The sequence below is a fragment of the Chiloscyllium plagiosum genome, unplaced genomic scaffold (genome assembly GCF_037043375.1).
Source record: "Chiloscyllium plagiosum isolate Xiang-an unplaced genomic scaffold, Cpla_swu_hap1 HiC_scaffold_11, whole genome shotgun sequence".
In the NCBI taxonomy this organism is placed as follows: Eukaryota; Metazoa; Chordata; class Chondrichthyes; order Orectolobiformes; family Hemiscylliidae; genus Chiloscyllium; species Chiloscyllium plagiosum.
The window spans coordinates 75468307-75491132 of record NW_028270149.1 but is presented as its reverse complement, the minus strand read 5'-3'; the positions used below and the strand labels follow the sequence as shown (position 1 = coordinate 75491132).

Here is a 22826-nt window from a genome sequence, read left to right as displayed (position 1 = left end):
AAAAAACCCCAACTAACTGCTTAACTAAATAAATAATAACTAACCACAAACTAATATATAGTAATAATGCAGCTTAGCAAGACAAAAACACTAACTCTCGAATATCGAAAGAATTAATTTTCACATATTCATACATACACAGTTCCCGCTGTCTGGATATTGGACTCATTAAGCACAATCCTTATGACTATATAAAAGCCCTTATTAGTGTGGCAGACAAATCTGTGTCCAGGTAGTCCAAAAAGGGCTGCCATGTCTTACAGAAATTCTCAGTTTTGTGGTGTACCATACTTGTAAGAAAATCCAAGGGGACATGCTCCAAAACAATCTTCCGCCAATCCAACAGGCCCAGGGGATTTTTGGATACCCAACCTAACAAGATATTCTTTCTCACGCAGAAAGTGAGGATGTTGATAAATTTTTTATTATGCGCATCTGGAGGGAATACAGTGGGCAGGCCAAGAAGAAGAGAAATAGTGTCTTCTCCATGCTTACACCCAAAATCCTCACCACTGCAGCTGCCACAGCGCTCCAATATGTTTAAAGCCTGTCACTGGACCAGAGACAATGGGTAAGAGTGCCCGTACTAACCTTATACTTGGATCATGTTGAAGATACCCCTGGTTTAAATTTTAACAAAGGATCAGGAGCCAAGTGGACCCTGTGGAGAATCTACAACTGTAAAGCATGGGTCCTATTACAAATTGATATATTTATGCTTTTTCCCAAATATTTTCCCATGCCTCTGAGGAGACCTCAACGCCTAGCTCTCTCTCCCACACTCTGCAAAGTCGATCAAACTCTTCTGAGGGGCCATCCCACACAGTTGACGATATAAAGTGCTGGTAGAAAATGTACTCTCAGCACTGAGCACCCTCCTTTCGTTGTCAGATTTGTAGGGATTAGTCAAAAGTGTAGTCTTCTCTTGAATAAAATCCATAACTTGAAAAAAAAAATGCAAGAGGTCCATGCTAGGTAGCTTGTATTTCCGTATTAACTGAAAAAAAAAATCATTGTGTTCTCCTTCAAATAAATCACCCAAGCAAGACACACCCCTAGATGCCCAATTTTTGAATCCTGAGTCCATCATCCCCGGTTGAAAACCCGGCATATGCACTATAGATGTAAGAAAAGATGTTTTGCCAATATTACCTTTCTTCTGCTGAATTGCTCTCCATGCTTTAACAGCATTGATAACAATTGAGTTGTGGCAATATTCCTTAACTGTCCTCATTTTGTCCAAAAACAGCAAACTAGTAAGGGGGCACCACGCCTGAGAGGTTTCGATATCTAACCATATTTTGAAAGAGGGTCCCCAGCAGACAATTTTTAATGTCTGGAACATCCATTCCCCCCCCAGTCTGAGAGGCATTTGCAGTTTAGTTAATTTAATAAGTGGCTGCTTACAAATGCCAAATAAAAGAGCTGAACTAGCCATTCAGTCTCCTGAGTGTTTGCTTATCAAAAATCAGGGGGAGCACCCATAATAGGGTACAACAAATGGGGGAGAATATTCATCTTAATAAGAGCTATCTGACCTAACCATGAGACTGGAAGCGCCTGTCATCTTTGAAGGTCTTGTTTGATTTTGTAAAATAATTGAATAAATTAGCTTTAAACAACTAAAGAAGAACTGAAGTGATGAATATGCCCAAATACATAAAACCCCCCAGTGACCACTTAAATGGGAATCGAGATTCTCCCTCAAGATCTAGCACCTTCGTAAGACCACCTATAGACATAGCCTCTGATTGTGCGAAATTAATCTTGTATCTCAAAAAGGTGTCAAATGATGCATTATATCGGGCGAGGCACCGAAATTGGTAGATTTGACAAAAAAAAATTGAGGACATAGTCTGCGTACAACAAAATATTATGTAATTTTGACCTCATTTCTGGAGCAAATATATTGGGATCCCTAAGAGTGGCCTCTGCCAACGGTTCAACCACCAATGTAAAATGCAATGGCAAAAGGGGACTCCCCTATTGGCTGCCCCTAAAAATTCGACAGTTGCTTGATTGTACCCCATTGGTGAATTGGTGATGGCCGCAGCAAGAGGGTCACCATTGAGAACCTTTATCCATCTTATAAAGGCTTTGCCCAAGCCAAACCGCTCTCGAGTATAAAAAAGGTACAGCTTTTTATATCACTCAACTTGGTCAAATGCCTTCTCTGCATCTAGAGAAATCACCAATCCCTGTATTGATTGTTGTTGACATGCTTGAATTACATTAAGCAGCCTCCTAACATTATTGGGGGATCTGCGGCCCATCTAGTCCTCTTTAACACAGTTTCCAGCCTTAATGCAAGAGTCGTGGGGAGGGTTTTAAAGTCAACATTTAAGAGTGAATTGGACCTGTAAGAAGCACAGTCCTCCAGGACCTCCCCTTTTTTAAGAATAAGTGAAATATTGGCCTCTCTCAGAGATGGCGGGAGACGATCATGACTGGACGAGTCATTGAGCATGTTGAGCATTAGGCCTGACAATATACTAATAATTTCCTAATAGAATTCGCTGGGAGGTCCATCATGACCAGTCACTTTTCCATTCTGAAGCTATTTCACAGCCTCCTGCACCTCTTGCTCTGATAAGTGGACATTGAGAAAAGACTCTTGTTCGGAGGTCACGCCCAGGAGCTCCAGATCCTGGAAAAAGGACTCCCTCTTGGCCCGCCCCTCCTCACAGTCCTCAGATAGGTGTAATTCAGAGTAAATTCTCTGGAATGCCGCATTCATCTTTTTGGAAGCACATGTTAGGTTTCCAGACCCTTCCCTAATTGACGTAATGGTTTGAAGGGCACTCCATTTCCTGGCGAGATTCGCTAGGCACTTGTGCGATTTGTCACCATGCTCATATAATCTTTATTTTGCGAAAATAAGTTCCTTTTTGCTGTCTGCATGAGCATGGAATTCAATGCAGACAGGTGCGCTGTAATCTTCTGTGGCTTGGCCAACGAGGGTCTGTCAAAGTAAGTCTTCTCGGCTGCCTTCAACTGTGTTTCAAGTAGACATTGCTGCTCGCCCTTCTGCTGCTTCCTACTGGCAGTGTAGGAGATAACTAACCCCCGGCATAAGCTTTGGCAGTTCCCAAAGGACAGATGGGCTACTAACCGAGCCTGAATTAATGTCTAGGATTGCCAGTGCCTCGAGCCCATTATAGCCCACTATATCTTAACCAACAGGTACACTGGAGCATGATCAGAGATGGTAATATTACCAATCGTACAAGATGCCACCAAGTCCAGGATTGCCACGGGGGTCAGAAAAAAATCAATCCTGGTGTGACATCTGTGTGATTGGAAAAGAATGTAAAATTCCTGCCTCCAGACATTCACCAACCCTAATTCCATGCACAGATTCACAAATTATTTAGTTTGTACAGAGGGTGTCTAGGGCCTTTGGGCAATCTGTCTACAAAGACAATTAAAATCTCCCCCTCTAATAATATGTTGGGACTTGAGACTGATCAATTTAGAGAACACATCTACCAGAAATTTGAGGGGTGCCCTCACAATTCCTCATGCACCACACATGACATCACTTCTGCCCCTCACATCATCGCTGATGTCATATGCTCAGTGACTTCCGCCCCCCCCCACTGCCATGTTTGCCATCACTTCCACACCCACCAATGCCACTCACCTGCATTCTGCTGACATTACCCCCACAGATCCCACTGTCACCATCCCTGCCCCCCCAGAACCCTGAGGGGAACACCACCCATGCACATGACTCCACCCCCATTCCCCCACCACTACACCCACTCCAGTTACAGGCTCCACCCCCACTCCCAGTTCCACACCCACACCAGGCCCTAGCTCCAAGCCCTGCCAAGGTTTCACCATCCTGCTAGACCTCCCCCTCACTGAGGACGAATGATCAGTCCTCAGCAAAGGCCTCACCTTTATCGCCATCCATCCACACATCAATGAATTTAATACATGCCATGACTTCAAACACTTCTTCCGCCACCTTCGCCTCGAGCTTACTTTTATAATCAAAACTCCCACCCACCTTCCAAGGACCTTTTCGCCTGCTTCCAACAAACTCCATCCACCTGGACACTCCACACTGGCCTATTACCTGCCCTTGACCTCTTCATTTCCAACTGCCGCTGGGACATTAACCGCCTCAACCTGTCTACCCCCCTCCCCCACTCCAACCTGTCACCCTCACATTGTGCTGTCCTCCACTCCCTCTGCTCCAATCCCGACCTCACCATCAAGCCAACAGATAAAGGGGGCGCAGTGGTAGTCTGGCGCACTGACCTCTACACCGCTGAAGCCAGATGCCAACTCGAAGACACCGCCTCCTACCGCTCCCTCGACCATGACCCCACCCCCATCACCAAACCATCATCTCCCAGACCATACAGAACCTCATCACCTCAGGAGATCTCCCACCCACAGCTTCCAACCTCATAGTCCGGGAAACCCGCACTGACTGGTTCTACCTCCTTCCCAAGGTCCACAAGCCTGACCACCCTGGCCGACCCATTGTCTCAGCATGCTCCTGCCCCAATGAGCTCATCTCTACCTACTTCGACACTGTTCCTGCTCCCCCCGAGTCCAGGAACTCCCCACATACATTCGAGACACCACCCATGCCCTCCAATTCCTCCAAGACTTCCGTTTTCCCGGTCCCCAACGCCTCATCTTCATCATGGATATCCAAACCCTGTACACCTCCATCCGCCATGACCAGGGCCTCCAAGTCCTCCGGTTCTTCCTCTCCCAACTTCCCCAACAGTACCCTTCCACTGACACCCTCATTTGTTTGGCCGAACTGGTCCTCACCCTTAACAATTTCTCCTTCGAATACTCCCATTTCCTCCAGACCAAAGGGGCAGCCATGGGCACCCGTATGGGCCCCAGCTATGCCTGTCTCTTTGTTGGCTACATAGAACAGTCCATCTTCCGTAGTTACACCGGTACCACTCCCCATCTCTTCCTCTGCTACATTGATGACTGCATTGGCACCACCTCGTGCTCCCGCGAGGAGGTTGAGCAATTCATCAACTTCACCAACACATTCCACCCTGACCTTAAATTTACCTGGAACATCTCTGACACCTCCCTCCCCTTCCTGGACTTCTTCATCTCCATTAATGACGACCGACTTGACACCGACATTTTTTACAAACCCACCGACTCCCACAGCTACCTGGATTACACCTCTTCCCACCCTACCTCCTGCAAAAATGTCATCCCGTGTTCCCAATTCCTCTGCCTCCGCCGTATCTGCTCCCAGGAGGACCAGTTCCACCACAGAACACACCAGATGGCCACCTTCTTTAGAGACCACAATTTCCCTTCCCACGTGGTTAAAAATGCCCTCCAATGCATCTCGTCCACATCCCGCACTTCCACCCTCAAACCCCACCGCCTCCAACAGTAACAAGGACAGAACCCCCCTGATACTCAGCTTCCACCCTACCAACCATCACATAAACTAAATCATCTAACGACATTTCCGCCACCTCCAAATGGACCCCACCACCAGGGATATATTTCCCTCCCCATCCCTTTCCGCCTTCCGCAAAGAACGTTCCCTCCGTGACTACCTGGTCAGGTCCATGCGCCCCCACCAACCCACCCTCCCATCCTGGCACCTTCCCCTGCCACCGCAGGAATTGCAAAACCTGCGCTCACACCTCCTCCCTCACCTCCATCCAAGGCCCCAAAGGAGCCTTCCACATCCATCAAAGTTTTACCTGCACATCCACCAACATCATTTATTGTATTCATTGCTCCCGATGCGGTCTCCTCTACATTGGGGAGACTTTAGGGAACATCTCTGGGACACCCGCACCAATCAACCACACCGCCCTATGGCCCAACATTTCAATTCCCCCTCCCACTCTGCCGAGGACATGGAGGTCCTGGGCCTCCTTCACCGCCACTCCCTCACCACCTAACGCCTGGAGGAAGAACGCCTCATCTTCTGCCTCAGAACACTTCAACCCCAGGGCATCAATGTGGACTTCACCAGTTTCCTCATTTCTCCTTCCCCCACCTCATCCCAGTTCCAGCCTTCCAGCTCAACACCATCCCCATGATTTATCCTACCTGCCTATCTTCCTTTCCATCTATCTACTCCACCCTCCTCTCTGACCTATCATCTTCATCCCACCCCCATTTACTCATTGTACTCTTTGCTACCTTCCCCACCCTCCTCCCTGACCTATCACCTTCATCCCCACCCCAGTCACCTATTATACTCTATGCTACTTTCTCCCCACCCCCACCCTCCGCTCATTTATCTCTCCACCCTGCTGGCACTCTGCCTGTCTTCCTGATGATGGGCTTTTGCCTGAAACGTCGATTTTCCTGCTCTTCGGATACTGCCTGAACTGCTGTGCTTTTCCAGCACCACTCTAATCCAGAATCTGGTTTCCAGCATCTGCAGTCATTGTTTTTACCCAGAGAGCAGTAAACATAAAACTCCATATTCTTCCCTGTTTATCAGGTCTTTGAGAATTACAAACCTCACATCTGTGTCTTTAACACACTCTAGTAACTTAAGTGGGAGGTTCCTCTGAACCAATGTAGCCACTCCCCTACTTCTGGTATTAATAGACGAAAAGTAAACCAATTCAAAGCCATTCTGTTGTAGTTGCAAATGCTCCCTATCATCCAAGTGTGTCTCCTGTAATAAAGCAATATCCATCTTTTCCTTTTTCCTCCTAATTGGTGAGTGACTCGCCTTGATGTTCCAGGTACACTATTTAATCAAGTCATTAGCCATAACCTTCTGCAGTGACATTTAGATTACAGAGAGGAGGAAATCAAATTACAAATCATCGAGCCTTGGTGTTGCAAGATCCATCAAACATAAAAACTACATAAACTAAAACCAGTACAGTTAACAAACCTACAAAGCTATCAAAAACTTTATACAACAAAAACAAAAAAAAAACAACATATAAAGCGCCAGTGACGCTGAATAGGGGGACTCATCCCCTGTCCAAAGGGGGCATCCCACATCCCAAAATCCAACTTTCCATCCCACTGCCAATACTACAACTAGGGCATTTAAATACCTGAACCGAGTATAAACTACCTGTAAATAGGCATCCATCCATCCCAACCATTTTCTCTCCTCCTAGCTAGAGCCGCACCACAATGCAAGCAGCAAAGAAAGAAAATACACCATGGAATAACAATGTGAACAAAGAAATTTTGAAAAAAAGTTAAGTACCCCATCCATTCTTTGGTATAACTTAACACAGAAATTGAAAGCACGCATCCCAACTGCCCCAAGCATAGATTAGACCAAGTTATTACCAACAAAACTTAATAGGAAAAGAAAGTCCCGACTGGTCTTCCTCTTGGTCCACAAAGTCTCTTGCCTTCGCCGATGTGTCGAAGAGATGTGCAGATCCATCTAAAGTGACTTGAAACACTGCCAGATACCTTAAAGAGTACTGGATCCCGAGCTCCCGCTGGCTTTTCATAGGATTACCGCCGCTGAGCAGTCCTGGAAGAACATGATCTTAGATCCCTCATAAACTAGGGCCTTCAGATCCTTCCTTTGGATTCTGGAAACTTCCACAATTCTCTCCTTATTTCTGTGGTGATGAAACTGCACCAAGATAGATCAAGGACGTAGGTCCGGTCCAGACCTGACCTCCCTACCATGACCCGGTGAGCCCTCTCAATCTACAAGCTTTCCATTACAGCCTCCACGTTAAGGAATTTCGGCAACCATTCCTCAATAAATTCCACTGGTCACTCACCTTCCTTACCCTCCAGCAGACTGACGATCCGAATATGTTTTTCTCCTACCCCTGTTCTCGAGGTCATTAACCTGGTCAAGAAAATTATGGCCCTGCATCTCCAGGGCCTGGATCCTATCCTTGAAGGAATCAGTATCAACTTCCACCAATGTGACTCTGCGTTCTACCTCATCCATCCATTTCTCGAGGTCTCCCAGCTGCTGTTCATGTTTCTGCAGCATGATAGAGATCGGGGCCAGTTTCTCCTTTATCTACTTGCTCAACGCCTCGTGATCTCCTTTACCAGGACCTGGTAGGAAATCGAGTCCGAGGATCCTGAGGGTTGGGCCATGTGCCCGGCCTCGGATGTACCTGCTCCATTCTTCAGCATCGGTAAGTTACTCTCTGACAGTTTCCTGGGACTCCACGAGCTATCCAAAGTCCCACGATATCGCGGCAGTCTGGGTAGAGTGGGTTAGGACTTCGTCCCTGCTTGTGATGCGGAGTCTGCAACACAACCTTTCTAGATCACCGCCATCTTGGATCCCCTCAAAGTTCTTTATCTAATAGTATTCAGATTGTATGAGAAAAAACTTGAACAACCAACAATTCAGCTTTGATCCAACAGATTAAAAGTATGTTAGTAAATATTAACATTGTTAATAAATGCTAAATTGGCAACTCAGTCACAGAGGCTGGCCTTACAAATGGAAGAAAGGGCTGTCATTAGGCTTGCATTTAAGTAGTTGTGGAAAAATGTTGAAGAAACCTCTCGAGCCTGAAGCCAGGACAGACTTGGACTAAACATCATTTCTCAGCACTGATTTCCCTCACCTGAATGAAAACACAAATGCGAATATCATGAATTGCTTTTAATTTAAAAAGACAATGATTTGGCTCAGTGGACAGTTGAATATGTAGTTAAAAATCACACAACACCAGGTTATAGTCCAATAGGTTTAATTGGAAGCACACTAGCTTTCGGAGCGACGCTCCTTCATCAGGTGGTTGTGGAGGGCTCGATCCTAACACACAGAATTTATAGCAAAAATTTACAGTGTGATGTAACTGAAATTATACATTGAAAAATTGATTGTCTGTTAAGCCTTTTATCTGTTAGAATACTGTGATAGTTTCACTTCTTTCATGTGTAAATCACAAAACCTTTTTTTAAAAAGTTGCATTCTCGGGTTAGCTGTTAACAATGGTGATAGCAAGACAATATGTTGAAGGTGTTAGCCCCCTGTGTTCTCTGTCTATGCCATAATGTTTACATTGATTCTAATCTAAAAAGTGAGATAACGGAGTTTTATATGAATTCATGCAGTTTTTGAGCTCAGAGTTCTACATGAATGCATGCAGTTTTTGAACAAAGTACAATGTAACCCTGAAAGTACAAATTCACCCCACAAAATATATGTGTGCATGTGGGTCTTTGTCTGTCTGTGTGTGTGTGTCTATCTGGGGTGGGGGTTGATGAGTGTGAGAAAGTGTATGTGTGTGTGTAGTGAGTGCAGAGTGTCTTAAGTCTGTGAGGGGGTGCATGTGTGAGTGTGGGAGTGTGTGTGTCTGTAAGGGTATGTGTGTGCGCGACTGTGTATATGTGTGTCTGTGTGTATAGGAGTGCCTGTGTGTGTGAGTGAGAGTGTGTGTGTGTAGGACTATCTGTGTGTGTGTATAGTGCAATGGTGGTCACCTGTAATGTGACACGAACCCAAGGTCCTGGTTGAGGCCCTCCCTATGGGTACAGAACTTAGCTATCAGCCTCTGCTCGGCCACTTTTCTCTGCTGCCTGTTCCGAAGTCCACCTTGGAGGATGGTCACCCGAAGGTCTGAAGTCGAATGTCCTGGACCACTGAAGTGTTCCCCAACTGGGAGGGAACCCTGCTCTCTGTTGATTGTTGTGCAGTGCCCATTCATCCATTGTCGTAGCCTTTGCTCGATTTCCCCAATGTACCATGCCTCCGGGCATCCTTGCCTGCAACGTATAAGATAGACAACGTTGGCTAAGTCACATGTACAAGGTGGGAGGTGTCCCCACGCATAATGGTGGTATCTATGTCCACACTCTGACACTTCTTGCAGCGCCTACCGTGACAGGGTTGTATGGAGTTGTCCTGAGAGCCAGGCAGCTTGCTACGAACAACGATCTGTTTGAGATTTGGTGGTTGTTTAAAGGCAAGTAGTGGAGGTGTGGGGAAGGTCTTGGTGAGGTGCTCATCCTCATTGATAATGTGTTGCAGGTCACGAAGAACATGGTGTAATTTTTCAGCTCCTGGTTACCTGATGAAGGAGTGGCGCTCCGAAAGCTAGTGTGCTTCCAATGAAACCTGTTGGACTATAACCTGGTGTTGTGTGATTTTTAACTTTGTACACCCCAGTCCAACACCAGAATTTCCAAATGTTGAATATGTACTTTGTGAAATACCTTAAGGAAAGATATTGTGAATAATTTTAAACTCACCTGCTCATTGGTTCTCACAACATTGGATGCAACCTGGGTTGTTCACTTCATCTGATTTCACTCAACATTGAATTCAGTAGCGAGCAACACTGAGCAGGTTATAAGCCTAGTGCTGTTCTGTTATTGTGAGTTAGGTACAGATAATAGGCCATGTGTAATGACATGTTTGTGGTGGCTGTCTTCCTCTATTTCTTGTTTGAATGCAAGAGACTTTTTGTAAAGATATGATTGCCAATTCAGTGAGCATCTAACTATTTATGCGCTGAGACTTTATTTTTATGTGATTTTATTTATGTGCTGCTAGGTTATTCCTTATTCTCTGTCAAGAAATAATCAAACAGCAGACATGGCTCAAAACTTCTAAGTTGGATAGAGAGAGAGAAAGAGAAAACTCACTTAAAGGCTTGCATCTCTGGCATTTGTCAAAACTGGTTGCAGATTTGAATATTTAGCAACTTAAAAACACAGAAACTGTTAGCTTTCCTGAAAGCTGCAACTAGCAGTAAATTGAATGTAGGTGTAATATGAGTATTAAGACCGTCTCTAGGGCTTCAAGTCAGAAAGATATAGTGAAAAAATACTGAAAAAGCTTATGAAGATCATGCAGAGTCTCATGAATGCCACAAAAGGAAGAAGTCTGATCCTTAAACCTGTTATGCAGGTATAACACAGTAACTTAAGACTCTGGGCAAGAGCAAAAATTCTTACATATATGGCAAAATTCAATGCTGGGAAGCTAAAACAAGGTTTGCAATGTTACATTTAGTGAATAAGCATGCCTGTAATAAGTTTAAATTAACATAAAAGCATTAGAAATTTATTTTTGAAAAAGATGACTCATTACATTAATCGTTAAAACCACAGCAAAATTCAACTAATTTAGTGTGAAAAGATTGGAAGGCAGAAGAATAGCTTATTAAAAACTAATGTTTTGAAGTGGAGACAAACTTTTATTGTGCAAGCAAAAATATCGATAAAGAGGAGAATGTGAATAAACCAATTTTTCATTCTGAAACAGTACAAATATCACAGTAAAGAAGCTGAAAGGGTATGAATTATCCATATTATTAAAAAAACATGTAAACCAGTGCTGAGTAAAAACCGAAAAGAAACAAAACCAGAAATTGCTGGAAAGTAACTGTCAGTTCAATTGTTCTCTCTCTTTCGGCTCTATTCCCACCTATCGTTTACACCTTGCCCCTCCTCACACCCTATATTCGGCATATAAACCAACACTTTCCTAGTTACCATCGGTTCTGAGGGAGAGTCACTCGACCCAAAATATGAACTCTGAGTTCTCTCCACATCTGCTGCCAGATCTTCTGAACTTTTCCAGCAATTTCTAGTGCTAGTTTACAGTCTTTCCTCCAACTTGGCAGAAGATTAAAATACAGTACTTCATCTTCTTATAGTCGTTTAATTATTCTTAAACACCTGAAATTTTTTTTCATCACAAGTATGAAGTTAATTCTCAATCATTTAGAAGTTTTCAAAGTTATTGAACAGAAATTAAAGAATTTTTCTGAAAAGGACAATTTTTTAAAAATTAAATTCTTTATGAAAACAAAAAAACCATCTTAATTATAATGTTTTATTAGCAATTCATTTTCATAAACCAGTAATTATAAATAAAGGCTTGCTGAAGAAGACTTGCCATTTTAACACAAGCAAATGTACTATTTAAAAAACTGGACCGCAAAAGTAGCTCCATCTACAAACTATATAAAAATCCCATTACAGATTTATTAGAGAAGAAGCTAAGACATGAACAAAGAGACATGTGTTTCTTTATTGGAGGTTTGGTAGCAGGCCATGTTATAAAATGACAGAATGCAAGAGCAAGTAGATACCTTTCATAATATTGTGAGAACTTTTGACAATTATGATTCATCAAGCTCCAGTAGTATAATGGATGGAGTAAACATTAATAGAACAACACAGCTTCCATGTTGAGAACTAGATTTGTAATCTTTACTCAATGTCAGAAATTTGTGATTTACAACCAGAACTAATTTGGATGAAAACTGTCATCAAAATTTCTCATCCATTTCTTTCAGAGATGTTGCAATCAAAAAAACGTTCTCATGTTGGAAGAAGTATCCAGATATGGATAAAGATTGAAATCCAAAAAATATCACAACATTATGATGGAAGAGAAAACCAACTTCACGCAAAATGTTCATCAGACATTGTTAATATTTTAAGGTACAGAAGCATTAAAACATCACATGATACAAAATGTCTTCAAATTCTTTGACACTAAAACCTACTGTTTCAAAACTGCAGCTGAAAAAAAAAACCAAGGGCACAGTAACAATTTTGAGCTTGATCACACTAATGCATTAATGAGAAAATGGAACATTACCAGAGAATAGGCAAAAGTCAAAAACTATCTTTGAACCACAGAACTAAGATTGGTTATGAGCTCAGAGATTAACACATTGTAGCAAACACCTTCAGATGAAAATCCAAAATATGGATTCTGGGTAATCCAAGATGGAGGACAGGAAAAATTGGAGCTGTAAGAGCTGCTCCTTTTTTGGGGTAATTTAGGTGTTACAGGTGATTTCCTCAAAATCCAGGAGCTGTTGAATTGTTTTGGAACTTTGGGAGAAAGAAGTCAAAACAACAGCACCTTTAAAAGGGAGAAAGACAGACAAAAGGCAGTGACCACATGGTCAATGAGGGAGGGAGAGAAAGAAACTGACCATGCTAACACTGCCACACTGACATTTACACTGTGAATCTGCACAGTTACTAACTTTGCTGTTTGAGTTCATGTATCTTTGGACATCAGAGTGAGTCGAGGAAAAATTAACAAACAGCAAAATTCACAGCTGTCCTTAGAGGAACCTGTGTGGGACAGCTCACAGCAAGGGACAGATAAGTGCATAGCTTTTAATGTGTAACCTTGCTGTAAGTCTATGGTAGTGAGTAGAATGGGTTCTTTCTTGATTATATGTTTTATTGAAATCTGTCTCTTGATTAAGTTTTATGAATATAAACCATAAGTACTAAGTTAGCCTGGAGCACTGTTTTTTAGACCAAAAAGACAGTGCTATTTTCTGTGTCTATAGACTGTGAAGGAGCAAGGAAGACCTGTGATAGAGTAATATGCTGTTCCTGTGGGATATGGGAGTTTAAGGAGAGTTTCCATGTTATTGATGATTATATCTGCAGGAAGTGTCTTTGGTTGCAAATCCTAGAATATCGCATGGATCGGTTGGAGTGGCAGTTAGAGGCAATGAGGAATTTACAAGCACTAGTGGGTGTGATGGATGGCAGTTACAGGAAGGGAGAAAAGCCACAGATACAGTAGGATAGATGGGTTAACTCCAGGAAAGGTAAGAGAGGTAGGCATGTAATGTAGGAGTCTTCTGTGGTTATCCCCATTTCAAACAAGTATGCTGTTTTGGAAAATGGGTGACGGACTCTCAGGAGAATGTAGCATGAACAGCTAAGTTTCTGGTATCGAGACAGGCTCTAATATGTTGAGGGGTATATCAGGTTCCCAGTGATCGATTGTGATTGGGAACTCTCTAGTCAGAAGCACAGACAGACGTTTCTGCAGCCAGCAGCGAAACATCAGAATGGTGTGTTGCCTCCCTGGTGTCAGAATTAAGGATGTCTCAGAGAGGGTGCAGAATGTTCTTAAAGGGGAGAGGGCCCAGCAGGAGGTCATAATACACATTGGAACTAATGACATAGGAAGGGTAAAGATGAGACTTTGAAGGGAGAATACAGAAAGTTAGGCAGGAATGTAAAAAGGAGGTCCTTGAGGGAAGTGATATCTGGATTACACCTGATGCTATAAGCTAGTGAGGGCAGGAATGGGAGGATAGAGCAGATGAATGCGTAGCTGAGGAGCTGGTGTATGGGGGAAGGATTCACATTTTTGGATCATTGGATGCTGTTTTGGGGTAGAAGTGACCTGTACAAGGAGGAGGGATTGCACCTCAGTTGGAAGACGACTGATATACTGGCGCAGGGACATTTACAAGAGCTGCTCCGGAGGATTTAAAGTAGTAAGGTGGGAGGGTGGGACACAGGGAAATAGTAAGGAAAGAGGCCAATCTGAGACTGGTACAGTTGGGAAAAGGAGCGAGTCAAACAGTCAGGGCAGGCAGGAACAAAGCAGAGAGCAAGGTAGGACTGATAAATTAAACTACATTTATTTTAATGCAAGAGGCCTAACAGGGAAGACAGATGAACTCAGGGCATGGGAAGGAACATGGGACTAGGATATCATAGCAATTACAGAAACATGGCCCTAGGGATGTACAGGACTGGAAGCTTAATGTTCCAGGATACAAATGCTATAGGAAGGATAGAAAGAGGGACAAGAGAGGAGGTGGAGTGGTGTTTTTGATAAGGGATAGCATTACTGCTGTACTTAGGGAGAATATTCGTGGGAACACATCTTGAAAAGTTATTCGTCTAGAACTGAGAAATAAGAAAAGGGTGATCACCTTACTGGGATTGTATTATAGACTCCCTATATTCAGCAGGAAATTGAGAAACAAATTTGTCAGGAGATTTCAGTTATCTGTAAAACTAATAGGATGGTTATGGAAGGGGATTTTAACTTTCCAAACATAGACTGGGACTGCCATGGTGTTAAGGGTTTAGATGGAGAGGAATTTGTTAAGTGTGTACAAGAAAATTTTCTGATTCAGTGTGTGGATGTACCTACTAGAGAAGGTGCAAAACCTGACCTACTCTTGGGAAATAAGGCAGGGCGGAGCATTTTGGGGCCAGCGGCCATAATTCTATTAGTTTTAAAATAGTGATGGCAAAGGATAGACCAGATTTAAAAGTTGAAATTGTAAATTGGAGGAAGGCTAATTTTGACGGTATTAGGCAAGACCTTTCGAAAGCTGATTGGGGGCAGATGTTCGCAGGTAAAGGGATGGCTGGAAAATGGAAAGCCTACAGAAATGAGAAAATGAGAGTCCAGAGAAAGTATATTCCTGTTTGGGTGAAAGGAAAGGTTGGTGGGTATAGGGAATGCTGGATGGCGAGAGAAATTGAGGTTTTGGTTAAGAAAAAGAAGGAAGCATATGTCAGGTATAAACAAGAGAGACTGAATATAAAGGCAGTAGGAGTATACTTAAGAGGGAAATCAGGAGGGCAAAAAGGGGACATGAGAGAGCTTTGGAAAATAGGGTTATGGAGAATCCAAAGGGTTTTTACAAATACATTAAGGACAAAAGGGTAACTAGGGAGAAAATAGGGCCCCTCAAAGATCAGCAAGATAGCCTACATATGGAGCCACAAGAGATGGGGGAGATACTAAATGAGTATTTTGCATCAGTATTTATTGTGGAGAAGGACATGAAAGATATAGAATGTGGGGAAATAGATGGGGATGTATTGAATAATGTCCATATTACAGAGGAGGAAGTGCTGGATGTCTTGAAATGCATAAAAGTGGATAAATCCCCAGGACCAAGACCTCTATGGGAAGCTAGAGACGTGATTGCTGGGCCCCTTGCTGAGATATTTGTTTCATCGATAGTCACAGATGAGGTGTGGGAAGACTGGCGGTTAGCTAATGTGGTGCCACTATTTAAGAAAGGTGGTAAGGAAAAACCAGGGAACTATAGACTGGTGAGCCTGACATCGGTGATGGGCAAGTTGTTGAAGGGAATCCTGAGGGACAGGACTTACATGCATTTGGAAAGGCAAGGGCTGATTAGGGATAGTCAACATGGCTTTATGCATGGGAAATCACTTTCACAAACTTGATTGAGCTTTTTAAAGTAACAAAGAGGATTGATGAGGGCAGAGCAGAGGACATGATCTAAATGGATTTCAGTAAGGTGTTCAACAAGGTTCCTCATGGGAGACTGGTCAGCGAGGTTAGATCTTATGGAATACAGGGAGAACTAGCCATTTGGATACAGAACTAGCTTGAAGGTAGAAGACAGAGGGTGGTGGTGGAGGTTTGCTTTTCAGACTGGAGGCCTGTGACAAGTGGTATGCCACAAGGATCAGTGCTGGGTCCACTACTTTTCATCCTTTATATAAATGATTTGGATGTGAACATAGGAGGTAAAGTTAGTAAGTTGCAGATGACACCAAAATTGGAGGTGTAGTGGACAGTGAAGAAGGTTACCTCAAAGTACAAAGGGATTTTGATCAGATGGGCCACTGGTCTGAGGAATGGCAGATAAAGTTTAATTTAGATAAATGCAAGGTGCTGCATTTTGGAAAAGCAAATCAGAGCTGGACTTATACAGTTAATGGTAAAGTCCTGGGGAGAGTTGGGAGGTCATGTTATGGCTGTACAGGACATTGGTTAGGCCACTCTTGGAATACTGTGTGCAATTCTGTTCTTCCTATTGAAAGGATGTTGTGAAACTTGAAAGGGTTCAAAAAGGATTTTGAAGGATGTTGCTCGGGTTGGAGGATTTGAGCTGTAGGGAGAGGTTAAATAGGCTGGAGCTGTTTTCCTCGGAGGCTGAGGGGTGACCTTATAGAGGTTTATCAAATCATGAGAGGCATGGATAGGATAAATAGACAAGATCTTTTCCCCTGGGGTGGGGAGTCCAGAACTAGAGGACATAGGTTTAGGGTGAGAGGGGAATGACATAAAAGGGACCTAAGGGTAATTTTTTTCATGCAGAGGGGTGGCGTGTGTATGTAATGAGCTGCCAGAGGAAGTGGTGGAGGCTGGTACAATTGAAACATTTAAGAGACATTTGGATGGGTATATGAATAGGAAGGGTTTGGAGGGATATGGGCCAGGTGCTGGCAGGTGTGACTAGATTGAGTTGGGATATCTGGTCGGCATGGACGAGTTAGACCGAAGGGTCTGTTTCCATGCTGTACATCTATGACTCTATGACAAGACTAACCATCATTGAGACATACTTTGTTTATGATATGTCACCTGGAAGAGGCAATTCCACTTTTCCTAGGGGTGCTGGGTGACTCATTTGAAACAGACATGACACAGATCATATAGGTTAACAGCTACCCAATTCATATCAAATTTGACACCAAGGGTGTATGTTGCTGTGTTATCTGGGGAAAACCAAAGTCCTGATTTGATGAAAATAAAATTGCAATGATTTAATACTGCATAGGTGGGTGGAAAACCTCCCCCAGAATTTCAGTGATGTTAAAAGTGTCTTTGGTGCATAAAGATCTTGTTATACAGGTAAAGGCACACATCATCAGTAACCAGCACAACTCATTGCTGAGCAAGAACAATTGTTTCACTCTGAACCATCTTCATCAATTACAAGAACTCACAAGCAGAGGGAAGATTAATTTTTAGAAAGAATGCCCTAAACAATTTAAAGAATTAAATAGGCATTATAGAATATAGCATCACATTAAGATAACATGCTAAACCATTGTGTCTGGACATACCTAGAAAGATTTATTATCCTTAAATGGAGAAAGTAAAAACAAAATCAATGGCTGGATGTGACCGATATGGGTGCCATCTCACAGTGACAGGTCCTATAGAATGGTATTCTGGCATGGTCGATGTACCAAAACCTTTTCAAGTCTAGAACAAGGTGAAATAGTGTGGATCAAGGATTTCAATGGGAATGGTGTAGTGTTACAAATGCACTAAATCAACAATGGTCATTCTTCATTCGTACAGTAGTAGGAATTGTGCATTGAAATTACAGGTAACTTGCCTCACTCAGGAGCCCTAACTCCTTCCTACTTTAATGGGATGAACCTAACAAATGTTGCCAAGTGTGTGATAAGCCAAATTAACTCCAACACAAGATCAGCTGTCAAATCAGTTGACCTCAAACAATCAAAAGAATGTTCTGCCCCTGATAATGCATATTCGAGCAGGAAAGATTGTCAAACCTACAGATTGACTCAATTTGTAAAGTCAGAAACTCGGAGGGAGATGGGCTCATGGCAAAACTACTTTACATTTTTGAAGCAATTGTGTAAAGAATTTAATAACTGAGACATAGCTTGGGAGAAGCTCATTCCAACATAGTTAGCACCTGAATGTGTTATCTGGCATCACAAGATAAATTAGCTGTTTCTGTGTACCAGAACTTTTCATGAGTAATAATGTGTTTGCTCTTTAATATGGCCTGAGCTCTTACAAAGGTTTCTTAGATGTAATATAAATAGCTATTAATACTATGTGATGAATCTATTCTGTTTATCAAGACTGAGCTCATCTTCTGCTGAAAATTTCATCAGTAGTCTCCTTTATATCAGGAACTTAGACTAATATTAAATGTAATTTGTCGGATTGGTAGCATTGAATATGCCCAAAGCGTTCCAAATTGTCCTGGTTAACACAACTATAACTTGTAATATCTAGTTGCAGAAATTCATAGTTTGAAAACTGTTCAGTATGGTGATGGATTTTCATATTACTTGAACATTAGATTGACCAGGAGAAAGTGAGGACTGCAGATGCTGGAGATCAGAGCTGAAAATGTGTTGCTGGAAAAGTGCAGCAGGTCAGGCAGAATCCAAGGAACAGGAGAATCGACGTTTCGGGCATAAGCCCTTCTTCAGGAATGAAGAAAGTGTGTCCAGGAGGCTAAGATAAAAGGTAGGGAGGAGGGATTGGGGGAGGGGCATTGGAATTGCAATAGGTGGAGGGAGGTCAAGGTGAGGGTGATAGGCCGGAGTGGGGTGGGGGCGGAGAGGTCAGGAAGAAGATTGCAGGTTAGGAAGGTGGTGCTGAGTTCGAGGGATTTTACTGAGACAAGGTGGGGGGAGGGGAAATGAGGAAACTGGAGAAATCTGAGTTAATCCCTTGTGGTTGGAGGGTTCCCAGGCAGAAGATGAGGCGCTCTTCCTCCAACCGTTGTGTTACTATGGTCTGGCGATGGAGGAGTCCAAGGACCTGCATGTCCTTGGTGGAGTGGGAGGGGGAGTTAAAGTGTTGGGGTACACTTTAACTCCCCCTCCCACTCCACCAAGGACATGCAGGTCCTTGGACTCCTCCATCGCCAGACCATGGCAACACGACGGTTGGAGGAAGAGCGCGTCATCTTCCGCCTGGGAACCCTCCAACCACAAGGGATTAACTCAGATTTCTCCAGTTTCCTCATTTCCCCTCCCCCCACCTTGTCTCAGTAAAATCCCTCAAACTCAGCACCACCTTCCTAACCTGTAATCTTCTTCCTGACCTCTCCGCCCCCACCCCACTCCGGCCTATCACCCTCACCTTGACCTCCCTCCACCTATCGCAATTCCAACGCCCCTCCCCCAAGTCCCCCCTCCCTACCTTTTATCTTAGCCTGCTGGACACACTTTCCTCATTCCTGAAGAAGGGCTTATGCCCGAAACGTTGATTCTCCTGTTCCTTGGATGCTGCCTGACCTGCTGAGCTTTTCCAGCACCATATTCTCAACCCTCAATAGGTTTAATGTCACTTCCTTGCAAGCAATTGCCATGGCTGGATAGCGCATCTCAAAATGAGCAAGAATGAAATGAGAAAATGCTGCCAGAGCAAACTGATCCATCAGCATCTGTTGTGGAAAGAGAAATTTGGCAACTGAGTGTCGAGCTCTTTAGCAGAGCTGAACAATAGCCAAACATTTTTATACCAAGACCAAAATTAAGCTGGAAGGGAAGAAGAGCATAGCACCACAAAAGGATAACAGCAGTAGTAGAACATGTAGCTCATTAAGCCTGCTCCAAGATCCACTGAGGCACGGTGGCACAGTAGTTAGCACTGCTGCCTCACAGCGCCAGAGACCTGGGTTCAATTCCTGCCTCCGGTGACTGACTGTGGAGTTTGCACATTCTCCCCGTGTCTGCGTGGGTTTCCTCCAACAGTCCAAAAACGTGAAGGTTAGGTGAATTGGGCATGCTAAATTGCCTGTAGTGTTAGGTAAGGGGTGGGTTGCGGGTCTGTGTGGGCTTGTTGGGCTGAAGGGCCTGTTTCCACACTGTAAATAATCTAATCTAATATGATTTTAGTTGATTTTGGATTCAACTCCAGTTTCTCAGGCGATCTGCATGTCCCTTGCTTCCCTGAATGACCAGAAATATGTGTCTCAGCCTTAAATATCTTCAATGATGATGCAGCTACAACCTTAGAGGAGAGGAATTTCAAGGTTCACAATCTCCTGAATGAAGAGATTGCTCCTAGTCTTAGTCTTTAATGAGTGGCCTGGTATTCCTGAATCTGTGCCCTCTTGATCCAGATTCTCCAGCTGGGCAAAATATTGGGTGGAATCTTGTTGATGCAAAGGAAGTCCTGATTTCTGGCTGGAAAGCTGATTAGAAACACCTCCTGCTTTTTTTAAAGGAAGGCCTGCTGTATCATAAAGTGACTGAGCACTTGAGAGGCCAGGTGCAGTCTTCTCCAGCGCTCAAGGACTCTGATGCTGCTGGGGATAGGGTGCTGAATTCACACCGAGAGCTAATGGTCTCCATGTTCTGTCCCTTCCCATTACACTCTGGACACCATCACCCATATTTCTATCCTGCACTAGTGCATTATTGTCTTGTTTTTTTCCGTTAACTTTCCAAATTTCTCCTCATGTGAACAGTCCAGCATACTATAGGACTTCTCAGCAGTCCTACATGTAAGACTGCTGGGACAATAGTCCCAACAGAGCTCAGGTGAAGACTGTCCCAACAGTACAGCTCCTACCTTCCCCAGTACAGATGCCAGTGCCCAATGAATCAAAATCCATTTTTCCCCACACCTATCTGATCAACCCTCTGATCTTATTTACTCTGTGCCAATTTGTTTGTGGCTCACATAGTGAGCAAGAGAACATTACTTTTGTAGTTCTGCTATTTTAACTTAGCTCCAAGATAATTTAGCTCATACACCCTTAGCAAAAGCGTTTTTTTTGAGATTCCTAGATCATTAGTAATCAGGTGCATGACAACAATTGGACCCTTTCCTTCCCACTCCAAGTTTCTCTCCAGCTGGAAGATGTTCATAGCCTAGTACTGGGCATGTACCACTACCTACAGGATTCAATCTCTCAGCTGCAGATCACAGTATCTATCTCTGTAACTGTACTGTTTCCTATGATAACTTTCTTTTTACTTCCCCCATTTTAAAGTCTCCCTGCACCATTGTGCGCTGATCAGTTTGCTCATTTATCCTGCAGAATCTGGTTTAGGGTTTAAAGACCATGAACCTGTTGAACAAATACAAGGACTGAGGGTACATTCATTATTACCCTATAAACCCCCATAACTGCTTCTCTTAGTTACATCTCCTGTGTCAGACTGTGTACCAAATCTGGGTGTGACTGTCACCTGGAACAAAGGTTACAGATAAATTTCCCCTTCCTGATGCATCATAGTGTACAAAGCTTTGACTTCAATACTGAGCTGAAGTTTCTTCGAATGCAAACAATTATTCCAAATGGATTTGCCTTGGGTCGCTGACCATCAGCCCCACATGCTGCAGTTGCAACTCATCACCAATTCTGGCATCTTCACTGTGTTTAATTGAACTAATTGATTTCCAGTTTAGAAATATTAATCAACTTTTATCTGTTGTTACATTAAGTTGCTTAACTAGTTGAGCTATAAATTAAATAAAATCCTTACATCTCCCTCATTCCTGTTTAAATACCACTCCACTTAGAAGAATAAAATCTTAAAACCCACTCATCCACATGCTTACCTAATCGATGCATTGGAACATTGACCAGCTTCTGGACTGTGTAAAAAATGTATAAAAAGTATCTTTCTCCATTCACATCAACTTTCTGCCAGTATTGGTTTGCTCCATTTCCATTTATTTTTCAATGCACACAGTCACTGTCAACTTCACTTTGTATTCCACATAATGCAGTCGTAAATCATGTTTCTTTCTGTGGATGGTTGGGGTGAATTACACCAAAGTTGCAACTGTTAAATCAACTTCTTGTTACAATGATTAACACCTATTGAGATAATCACTTCCAACTGACTGACAGATAACAAGTCAATGCCAAAGAGTTTCTATCAAGCTAAGCTTTTTAAATTTGCATGCAGTTTTGAAGTGTAAAGGCAGAGTCCGACTGCTAATTTAAATTACAGAGGAACCTCGATTATCCAGCATTCGATTATCTGAATATTGGATTATCCGGCAAGATTGCACGGTCCCGATGCTTGGCTAAACTATGTTATCTGGCATTTGATTATCTGGAATTTGATTAACCGAACGGAATACTTCCTACCCGTGTCTTTCAGATAATCAAGCTTCCTCAGAGTTGCCAGTAAGGTTAAAGCAGGAAGAGTGACCACTAATGGACCTAAAGAATGTCCAACTCCCTCCGCCCACCCTCCTCCTACACCCCTGCCTCCCACATGTACTTGCACATTTTTAAAAATTGGATATTGATTAATAATGACTATTGTTTTGAACTTCTTGCTGAAATGAGTGAAAATGCCTTGCACAATGAGTCGAATGTCTTGGAACAAGTTAAACTTAGTGTGCTCATGTATTTGTTGCCTAAACAAGCCTTGCAGGAACTTAGAGACAAATCCCCATGGCAATAACTACAGCAAAGTGTGCATCGGTGTAACTTGACTTTAATTGTGGCACAATATCATAGTGAGGCTGCTTTTAGGGCATAGATTGGGATAAGCCCAATAGGATTTTTTCAACTAGGGTCATACTGGTTGACCAGCCATTGGCAGGAAGAATAATTTTGATCTTCCAATAGTTTCCCAGAGGC

General features: G+C 43.1%; 1 protein-coding gene across 4 annotated transcripts in view; it reads left to right on the top strand.

Annotated features, from left to right (window-relative positions):
* Positions 1-22826, top strand: part of LOC122557111 (uncharacterized) — an 81093-nt gene that overhangs the window by 41957 nt on the left and 16310 nt on the right. For all 4 annotated transcript variants that reach the window (XR_015758685.1, XR_015758684.1, XM_087992181.1 and 1 more), the window contains exon 2: positions 12240-12387. Coding sequence is in view for 2 of the 4 variants with exons in the window: in XM_087992181.1 (XP_087848307.1) it covers positions 12240-12387 (148 nt within the window). In the remaining 2 variants the exon portion in view is untranslated. The remainder of the gene's footprint in view (positions 1-12239; positions 12388-22826) is intronic.